Here is an 11,058-nt window from a genome sequence, read left to right as displayed (position 1 = left end):
TTACTTCTTCCCTCTGTCTCTCTTCTTTACCATACCAGAACTCTATCGCCGTCAAACTAAGAACACTTCAGAACACGCATCGTCCTATCATGCGTATTCGGTATTCGGTCGTTAGCACAAGTATGTATATACGTACATATACCTGTTTTAACATTTGAGATACTCTAAGCTAAATGCATATCTAAATATAGGAACGGTGTAGCAACGAAAACTTAATTATAGAATCTAAAGCAACTCCCATATATTTAATAAATTAATTTTTTTCTAAGACTGTTTAATTTCAGAAACTGATTCCAGTGATAAAATTTTGGTAACGTTCTTGCACAATGAAGCTAATTGTGTACAAACATAAAATTCGATAGATTTCCATAATATATGAAAAGAAATATGCATAGGAAAAAAACATTACTCGCGGTAAGGAAATATGTATAGTCAAATTATATACCATTTACATAATATTATTTCTTACATTTCTTATTTATTATATCTATTTTCCAATTTCTATTGCAATTTAAATTTTAATGTCAAATTATTGAAATTAAGAACATCATTTAAAGAATATAAAGTTATAATTTTGCTTCAAAGATTTTGGTATTATAAATACTGACCTATAAACAAAACGAAAATTTTAACTATAAACTGTAATAATCATTCCTTTTTATTGAAATAAATAAAACGTATTACCAAAGTAAATAAAACGAATTATCATCTAATATCTACCGATTAATGAATTAATGAAACAAATAACTACAATACCATTTGTTAAATATTTACTATTAACATATTAAAGTACATTTATTGATACTTAATTAATATTGCTAACATGTATTAAAAACATTTTCGAATATATATCAATGTGAAATGTCATCACCAGCTGATATAGCACACATTGATGTATATCACAGCGCAATCTATCGTTTTGATATGTATTACTATCAAAGAAAAGTACTAAGCTGACGGAAATGCTGCTGATTCATAATCTGTGTATAAGAATACCCAAGGAATGTTTCAAGTGTCAGAAAGTAACGAATCATCATTATGTTAAAAATTGATTTAGTTGTTCGTATCTTAAGATAATGCTTATAAATTTTTAAGTTAAATATAAAGTAAACAGGGTTGAATAGTTTGTTATTGTGTGACGTAACCTATTTCTCACACATTCATCAAGAGATTACGTTGTCATGCGTTATTACTGGTTCGAAGTTCGCGTGCTTTTCTTATCACGTTGTGATTTGTATTTTTTCTGACGGTACTTCCTTGTTTCTTTGTTAGTATCAGCGTAATGTACGAGTTCTGCCAATGTAATTTACATAATATCTACTACGTCTCATTACCACAGTTAGTGATTTCATCGAGTTACCTTCTAAAATTTAGGTAACTTTTTCTATTATAATCACAAAGATGCTTGAAAGAGGAAACTATAATAGCGCAACTACTACTCTTGTGAAACGTCAAATTCGAAAAGATGAATTCGTTTTTGAAAACAGTCAATCCAATGATGAACAAGAGAATTGTATTAATCAGAGAATCGTTGCAAAAACAGTTAAATATCAGCGTGATGGAAATGCAAAGTGCACCAGGAGTGGAGGAAAACGATACAGTTGGCAATTGCGACGAAAGTATGACTCTGTGCTCCGTTTTGGAAGCTATCTTCCTACATGGATTAAAAGACAGTCTTTTAAATCGAGTAACAGAAGTTTTAAGCGGCCCAGATTTCAATGCAGTGCCACAACCAAGTTTTTGGGGTCCGCTGTTGGTATTTTCACATCGACAAATTATAGATCAAATACAAACATTAAGTCAGCTTACGACAGAAGTTGGATATTGCAGAGCTTGGATACGATTAGCTTTAAACGAAGGCCTTTTAGCTAGCTATTTTTGTTCCATTAAAAGAGATAATTCAGCTTTAAAGCCATACTACAATCGATCTGCATTCATTAGAGATACAGACCTTGTTGAAGTTGCACAGAGACTAATTGAAAGTTTAGACAACATATGCTTTAAACTAGCTTGTAATAGTAGCTTATTAAATTTTTGGTCGAATACTCCTCTTCTATTAGCAGGCATATGGTCACCACCAATGAAATCTTGTCCAATATTTAGTGCAGTAGATATTGCAAAAACAATAACTACAGAATTAACAGATGGTGATAATTTTGATGAAGTTGAAACTGCTAGTTCTATTGGTAGTTTAGGTTCATTTAATTCATCACAGTCTGCTCTTAATAATGCAGGTTGTATCACAGAAGATGAAGCTTTAAAAATTATACTAGCTAATAAGAAATCAAATAACACTGGTATAGATCATTTTACCAATAATTCAAGAGGAACTCCGCCTTTGAAGGAGGAAGAAGAAGAACAAGATTTACAAACAGGAGAAGAAATAGAAAAGAAAATTTCAAATAATGGCAGTCCAAAATATAATGCGGAAATATGCAACAATATTGAAGATTTGGGGGTTGGACATACTGTAGAGAATCATGAAACATTGCAAAGTATTGTTTCAACTACAGTAGGGAATTCATTAATTGGAAGATTGGGTTGGTCTACGTCATTTGAAGATTGTGAATCTTCATTAACTTCATCTGCAGTATCTCATGACTCTGGAACAAATGCAGCTCGTACTCCTGGTGATGGACCTACGTATGATGCAATTATTCAAAGCTATCATACTGTTGGAAATGCATCAGTCCTAGATCTTCAAGAATTTTTAAAAAAATATCCAAAAAAGCAACAATCTAATGATGGAATTAAAATTCAATCAGAAAATAAAGCTGCAATAAATTTTGACGAACAACTGGGCAAACTTCCCAAAGAGAAAGGTTTGGATGTACAAGATTATAGTTGTTTTGAATGTGGCCATGCAATTGGTATGACCTTTTCAAAAGCACATGTTTGCTCTTTCTCTGGTAACTATTATTGTTTAAACTGTATGTCACAAAATGAATATCTAATTCCATCACGTGTAATTCATAATTGGGATTTAAAATGTTACCCTGTTTGCAATAAGGCTGCAGCATATTTACAAGATTGTCCTACACTACTAGATCTTAAAATCTTAAATCCACGAATTTATATGGCTGTAGATAGTATGGCACAATTACAATCATTAAGAATTCAATTAAATTTATTAAGAGCTTATTTATTTACATGTCGTGAACCTATAATTGAGTCCTTACAGAAAAAAGTTGCACCTAGAGATTACTTGTATGAACATGTTCATCAATATTCTGTTTCTGACCTTTATGATATATCCAATGGAATTCTTGCACAACAACTGCAGAAAGTAGTAGAATTTGCAAGAAATCATGTTATAAATTGTTGGCTCTGTAGTCAGAAAGGTTTTATATGTGAAATTTGCAATAATCCAAAAGTTATTTATCCTTTTGACATGGAATCTACATACAGAGTGAGTAAATATTTTTATTATAATTATATAAAAATAGTAAGAATGAATAAAATCTAGTTTAATAAGTTATTATATATTATGTAATTTTAGTGTGGAGCTTGTAATGCAGTATTTCACACAGAATGTTTAAATGCTTATAAACCATGTCCAAAGTGTGAACGGAGACGCAAACGAATGGATCTCCCGCTCTTAGATGTCGGATGTACAGAATTGTCACTGAGTGATGCACCAACATTTTCAGTTGATATAAACTAATAAATAGAATTTTTAATAAATCACGTATTTTTATTCTTTACGTACAAAGTGTTTATAATATCTTCTTCCTTATAAATTAATTATTGATAGAATATATTTTAATTAAAATTTTCTTTTATGAAGTTCAATAATTCAATATTTTATAAGTATATAGCAAGTCCAGTTCAAGTGTTAAATATTCAACAAATTATTCTTCGAATATACACGTTATACTTGTTGAATTCATTTTGAAATATTAAAGAAGATGATGACAGTAGTAATGAAAATGTATAGTTTCACTTGAAAACAGGTCTATATATTTCATTAACTTTTGAGTATGTAATTCAACAGCTTTCATTTAAAATATTTTTTGGTATTTTCACTAATTAAAGAAATACTAATAGCGCGTGTACACTAAAATCAAGAATAGTGTATATTGGCTTTATACTTGTATATAATTGTTATTTCTGTTTTATATAATTTCTCAGTACTACATTTGTAATAACTAATAGAGAAAACTCTGTACATTTAATATTTAAAATTCTCATTTCCATACCTGCAATATGTTAAAAGTGTGTTGCAAGTTCTATTAATTTTTTGAGATAGATTTTAGAATGTATGTAAGAAATATGTACATGTATTTATGTAATATATATTTTATTAAAATTTTATGTACAAAAGGTAATAAAATATATCAATCATTTATTAAGTTATTTTATATTTATTGTATTTAATACTGTTATTATATGTATCCATCCATGTGATGTAACAAATCTCTTTCAGTATGGCTTATACCCAGCAAATATATATTTTACATGTGTACTCATAAAACTTAGTCGTAATGTTTTTAAACATTAATAAAAATTTGATACATAAAAACATGCAATTATATTTTTTGTATATATATATATACACACATATAACCAGCATATGAAATTTAGTGAAATTTCATTATTGTATTATTGAAAAAAGTGAAATATATGTATCAAATACCTTGTAGACTAGAAATATTTCATGTCTGAAAGAAAATATATAAGTAAAATTTGTACAAATAACCATATAAAAAATTGTAGAAAAGCAAATATTAAGAGATTCTTGAATAATAAAATGTTACAATTACTTTAATTTGTTATTCTTACATATTTTTGATATATTTACAGTTTTTGTTATACAAGGTGTTTTAAAATGTTGGGAACAAACTTTAGAAGCACGTAATAATCATCAAAACAAGCAAAAATGTCTTAATGAGCATTGGTCGAAAAACCATTAATTTTGGAATTAGGAGAAGTTTAGTGTACAAAAAATAATTCATAATAAACCAGTTGCTTCGTAAATGAGGTAATACAACAAATCGAAAACTGCTGCCAAAAGATATATAAGAGGAATGCTGTGGATCTTTCAACATGTGCGCGCTTCTATGGGAAAATATGTCGAAGTGTGTATTAAAACAAATGGAGAACGTATTGAACATATTTATGCTATAAAGATAATTTCTTACTGATAAAAACATCTTGTAATTCCGAAACTAATGGTTTTTCGACTCCTGTATATTAAGACCTTTCTGTTTGTTCTCATGAGTACTACATGCTCTTAAAGTTTGTTGCCAATATTTTAGGACGCCCAGTATTTATAAAAATTGTACAATTTGTTGAAGCTTCTAGTTCATTTTATTTGTATTAACATCTTATTTTCGTTATATATTTTAAAGATACTGAAAAAATATTATGTTACATCTAATAAATACGACTATTTCTGAAAATACCTGATACAAAATACGCACAAATCGCTTTTATTATTACAAAGTTATAAAAAATATACATTTATTTTAAGACAATATTACATGAATTTTACTAAATGTAAATTTATAATAAATCCTGCTAATCTAATTTTATCATAAGACATTCCAATTATTCAATACATTTATTCAGTATACTAGAGATTAACATAGCTTAAAAAATTTGTAACAACTACGATATATACACACTTTAATCTGTATGATAAAAGTTTTCCCAGGTACCTATTTAAAGAATAAGATTATGATTTTATGAACTATAATAACAAACAGTATTTAATTTTGAGACAAAATGTTAATTGAATCCTTATATAGCATTTTGTTGATTTAAAATTTGAAATCCACGATAAAATAGCTACATAAAAACAGTGATGATTTGACACAGTGTTATTAAAAAATATTATCTGCATGTGATGATTAGTAATTAATATTCTATATTATTTGTTATTATATCTGAGATGATTATGCTTCCCAACATTTACTTTTTTTTTTTAGCGAATATAGAAGCAAATTATGTACTTGCAAAAATATAGATTCTTATAATTTTTATTACATTATTATCTTTTAGCAATAAACATCGAATTAAATCACTTAGACAAGAAAAATAATAAGAAATGAGTATGTCTATCATTTCCTCATAATACATGCATATAAATTTATAAAAACAATATCTTTAGATATAAAATTCAAAATATGTTTTAACATCATTTGCTTTGCGTAACTATTTTGTACTGTTTTCCAACATTAAACTTGAAACAATAACCATTTATCCTATACATACTATTATATTCTGATATGTTTTATATGGCATCACAACTTTGATGTATATTACTACTGATAGTCTTTGTTGTATATTTAATCAATGTAATGTTTTCGGAAAATATGCAGATGGTAAAATTGGCTTATCAGATAAACCTGCCCTTCTTAATCCACTCTGTAGTGTGACACTTGTACTTTTTATCTTTGTACCATTTGGTGGTACAGATGAATTATTATTTTCTACAGCGACTGGTACCAAAGACGAACCTGCGACATTTCCAGATAACTTGTTCAAAGAATTAATACGTTCCATAGGTGTACTAGTACTCGAAATTTGACCACTTTTATTAAACGTTGATATGCCCATTGTATTATCAGTAATACCAACACCCATTGATCGTGCTGTCATACGTGTGGTTTGATTAATATTTGGATTTTGTACAATAGGATTTCTCAGTGGCAATCCAGATAATGCATTCGATTGTACTATATTGGGTGCAGATGTACGTGTTTCATATTTATTACTAATTAATTTATTCGTTCGAGGTAATGTTAAATGAGTTGAAGATGGTACTGTAATTGGTGCTGCTACAGTAGCATTTTGTAGTGGAGATTGGCTATCTGCTAATCGTCGATTTAACCAACTTATTACTGCAAGAATATAAAAGAATAATATTAAATAATATAGCTAATATAAAAGAATAATGTAGAATATAAACGAATAATATTAAATATATAATGCAATCTCTTTTAAAATACTAAAATAGAATACTAAATATTATTTTTCTGAATAATATTAAATATAAAAATATTAAATATTACAGAAACAGAAATAATATAACTAATAATATTTAATAATTTAAAATTATTATACTGTGTATACATCATTAAACAAAAATTTTATAATAAAATGTATTAAAAATACTCAATTACCATTATCATTATTCTTTATTATTTTTTCTTTCTCCTCTAACTGATTCTGTTGAGTTTTGAGCTGATCTTTCAAATTTTCAATCTCTGTTTTTGCATCTTTTGTTTCTTTCACTAAATTTTCCATTTTGTTTTCTAATTGACCAACTTCTTTTTGTTTAGTATCTAATAACCTTTCTTGTTCAAGTGCTATACTGGTTCTTAATTTTAATTTAGATTTTGTTGAAGCAAGCTCGTTTTGTAATTTTGTTAATATTTCATTAGCTTTAACCAAATCATCACTTAAATTTCGTAAAGAATTTTGTTTGCGTTGTAACTGACCTTCTTTTTCAGTTAGAAGATCTTCTAGGTGCTGTTTTTGTTCTTTGGCAGTTTTTAACATTTCGGTATGTTTAGTAATAAGTATACCTTTATCTTTTAATTCTTGTTCAAGTACAGCAACTTTTGTTCTCAAACTATTTACTGATTTATCTCTGTCGTGATAATCTGTATCTAATTTAGAATTTTGTTTTTTCAGTAGATTCAAATCTCTCTGAGTAATATTAAGGTCTTTTTCAAGATTTTGCAACTGTTTAAGTTGTTCCACATTAGTTGCTTCAAGAAGAGATAACTTATCTTTGTACGTTGAATTTTGTGTACGTAATTCTGCCAGTTCAGTATGAAGCTGTTTTATCATTTCTGCATGCCTACGTTCTATTTCTATTTTTTGTTTTTCACTTTGACACTGCCACTCCAACTGTGCTTTGGCAAACCTATCGAAGTTTAGAAATCCTTAATAAATATTTTATGTATATGACCACACATAATTATATAAATGTTGTTACATACTTATCTTTTTCAAGGCCTATTTGTTCCGATGAAAGAATTTGCATTTGACTTTTTTCTGTTATATACTTTTGTTCCAATTGGTCCAACTCCAGAGTTTTTGTTTCTACTTTATTTAATAAATCATTCAATCTTGTTTCAAGTGCAAGTGCATCTCTATTTTGTTGTAAAATATTTTCTTTCAAGTGTTTAATTTTCATGGCCATGTGCGTTTTCAAATCTGAATCACTTGCAGGTGATATATTTAGGCTTAAATGACATAAATGTTTAAAATTATTTGTTTCAACCAATTTTAACATCCATTCTCCACCTTCTTCTGCTAATAACAACAAAAACTTTGGTGGCGATTTTGATAGATTTGTAGCAGGTATTTGACATTGCTCTAATAAATATATTAGTTGAGTCGCAAAATTATCAAAATCTACTAATAATCCTTGTTGAGATTTCAAAATTTTGAAATCGTCTTCTGTGATGAATAAGGAATAAAGGAAACAAGGATCATCGTCATCTGCTAACAAAACACATAAACTCTGTAATATAAATACGCAATATATTATTAAATAATAAAAATATATCTCCAACTATTCTTTAGTATATCAACAAATTATAGGCTAATGTAAACATTAAAATGTATGCTACCTTGCGACATACAGGACTAATGCCCGCATGACTTTCCACATTAACCCTCAGCTCACGTTGGCGTTCTTCTTTATTTTGTGGCTTCATATAAACTCTTTGCACTTTAGTATATAATATTTCTACATTGTTCAATTGTAAACCAGAATCACCAGTCACTGCACCACCTATCGAATTATTTAAATAATTCATCATTTGGTTATAGGTTTAATAAACATCTGTTAATCCTGGATCACCCTGTATTTTAAATAATAAGGACGTTTTAATTTTCATTTCATTTGTTAATTTTTCATAAATTATAAAAAGTTTACATGAAAGCTTTCAAATTCTGTAATCTACATATCAAGCCGAGGTACGCGTATTTCAGGTGCTGCCATCTTTTAGAGTTACGCATTACTATGAATGCCCCTCCTATTCACTCCAAATTTTCCAATTAATTTTTTTCACTTATTACATCTAACAATAAATATAATAATTGATTTACTTACACAAATTAATTTCGTTTTAGTGCTTCTTAAAAGTGCTGTATGTTGTTACTCTTCATAATTAACGAAGTAAAATTTATTTAAATGTTATCTTTGTATATACTAATAACTGCTAATAAAAATGTCATTGCATATGCAATGCTATTTTTGTAAGTACTAATAACTACTAATAAAAATGTCATTACATATATTTGTGTAGTAAATATGTATATACATACTTGCACATGTATGTACTTATGTAAGTACGTATAAATAATAATATTTAAAAACAGCATTTTTTAAAAATTTGCATTGACATCTATTTACGTATAGAAATATATACGTATATAATATAATAACATATTTTTATATATGTACATATGTATATGTGCATATATCAAGATATGTATATTTTTATATATTAAAATCCATTTTTATTTTCATTAAACAAATATATAGAATATATATACTTTTTCGTTTGTCCAACTTTTATTTTGTATTAGTATTGTTTTTTAGTTTGTCATAAATAATTAATATGATTTTATTCTATATGTATTAATATTAATATGATTATTAATATATTATAGATTAATACAGCTAGCTATACAATATATACTATAAATAGCACTATATACATATGTGCATATAAGTAGTGAAACTTATTTTCTTTCCACAAGTATGTTATGAATAATATACATACAATACGGTTAAAACAATAGACGTTTGAATCCGATCCAAATAGTGGAGCAATGGCGGCTGCATATAATCGAAGTATATGTGTTCATTTAATTCTTCTAAGAAAAGTGTTACATTTGTCTTTAGATTGATATGTATCTAAACTTGGCAAGAACAGAGCATATGTTTGACTTCTTAAATGTATTTTCAACATTTCTAACGGAATTTACTTTACTTTCCCGCGTAATAAGAAACTTCCAAAACTGATTGGTTGACTCTTTTGAAAGCAACCAATAGTATCAAGGATTAAGGATGTGACGTATCGTTTAAAACACTGTACATATACGTCGAGTTGTAACCGCGGTCGCCATGCCATGCGGTTGTTCCGCGATTGACAATTTCGTTCCTGAATATGTCGTTGAAAAGGTTTTTTGTGAAATCATTATATTTGTTTCGAGAAGAAAAATTTACGGGGTGATAGTGTCGAAAAAGTGAGTGCATAATTACTATGAAGCGACAAGTGACTTTCTTTTGAGAATTAAAACCTCGAGTCTTCACCCTGTCGGTTATATTATTAGAGGTTGGATACAGCAGTTACAATTTGAATTTGACTATGTATTCAACATATAAACAGGAAAAGGAGGTAAGCTTTCATTTTGTATTAAGTACAACTTGTATATTATTCGAGTAATTTTTATTATAACAAACATTAAGTATAAAATTTGTACTTCATGAAAACCTTCGTATCAAGAACACGTCGACCGGTTTGCTCGCAGCGCTCATTTTGTTCATTTTTGATCTGTAACTGACTATCTTGTGCTGCCCTCTAACAGATATACATGTTTTAATTTCGTATGCAAGTTTTCTAATATTTATTCGTACATTGTGAATATTTATGCAAATTTATATTTTTATATTTTTATGTACACAATTAAATAAGTATTTACATATTTAAGTTTCCGATAAATACGTAAAATACAAATATATGAGCAAAGTAGTTATAGAACATATGAGTAGTTAGATACTGATCATAAGCAGCTTTGTTCTTTTATGGTTTAATCACAGAAATTGGTAAAATTGAAAAATATAAACATATTATATATGTATATACATATAAAACATATGTACATATATATATTATACAAATAACGGTTTGATTTAAAATAGTTTAGAAAAAACATTCAATTTTCTCTTTATACAATTTCATTTAATTCAATATAATTCAAATAGCATCTTTTTAAAAGTTTCCATTTGAATTTAATCCTTTGCATGCGAAACAGTTTGGTATATTTTCCTCGGATTTCCATTTAAACTGGAGTTTATTTTCATTTTAT

General features: G+C 27.7%; 3 protein-coding genes across 6 annotated transcripts in view; 2 read left to right on the top strand and 1 right to left on the bottom strand.

The window, feature by feature from the left end:
* Positions 1–817: 817 nt before the first annotated feature.
* Positions 818–3,704, top strand: LOC126918355 (pleckstrin homology domain-containing family M member 1). Its single transcript, XM_050726176.1, has 2 exons — positions 818–3,409; positions 3,500–3,704. Exons 1-2 carry the CDS (start codon positions 1,466–1,468, stop codon positions 3,662–3,664), a joined length of 2,109 nt encoding a protein of 702 aa, XP_050582133.1. The 5' UTR covers positions 818–1,465; the 3' UTR covers positions 3,665–3,704.
* A 640-nt stretch (positions 3,705–4,344) lies between these two features.
* LOC126918357 (spindle assembly abnormal protein 6 homolog) lies at positions 4,345–8,965 on the bottom strand. The gene is made up of 5 exons (XM_050726178.1): positions 8,897–8,965; positions 8,589–8,822; positions 7,953–8,479; positions 7,128–7,876; positions 4,345–6,845 (listed from the first exon to the last, which is right to left on the bottom strand). Exons 2-5 carry the CDS (start codon positions 8,778–8,780, stop codon positions 6,295–6,297), a joined length of 2,019 nt encoding a protein of 672 aa, XP_050582135.1. The 5' UTR covers positions 8,781–8,822; positions 8,897–8,965; the 3' UTR covers positions 4,345–6,294.
* Positions 8,966–10,069: 1,104 nt separating this feature from the next.
* Positions 10,070–11,058, top strand: part of LOC126918602 (inositol-pentakisphosphate 2-kinase) — an 84,954-nt gene continuing 83,965 nt past the window's right edge. For 2 of the 4 annotated variants that reach the window (XM_050726672.1, XM_050726673.1), the window contains exon 1: positions 10,070–10,367. The gene's annotated coding sequence lies outside the window, so the exon portion shown is untranslated. Of the gene's footprint in view, positions 10,390–11,058 lie in introns of all 4 variants that reach the window. The other 2 variants (XM_050726674.1, XM_050726675.1) reach the window with 1 other exon arrangement.

Source organism: Bombus affinis, chromosome 7 (assembly GCF_024516045.1).
Source record: "Bombus affinis isolate iyBomAffi1 chromosome 7, iyBomAffi1.2, whole genome shotgun sequence".
Lineage (NCBI taxonomy): Eukaryota > Metazoa > Arthropoda > Insecta > Hymenoptera > Apidae > Bombus > Bombus affinis.
This window is presented reverse-complemented; position numbering and strand designations above follow the sequence as displayed.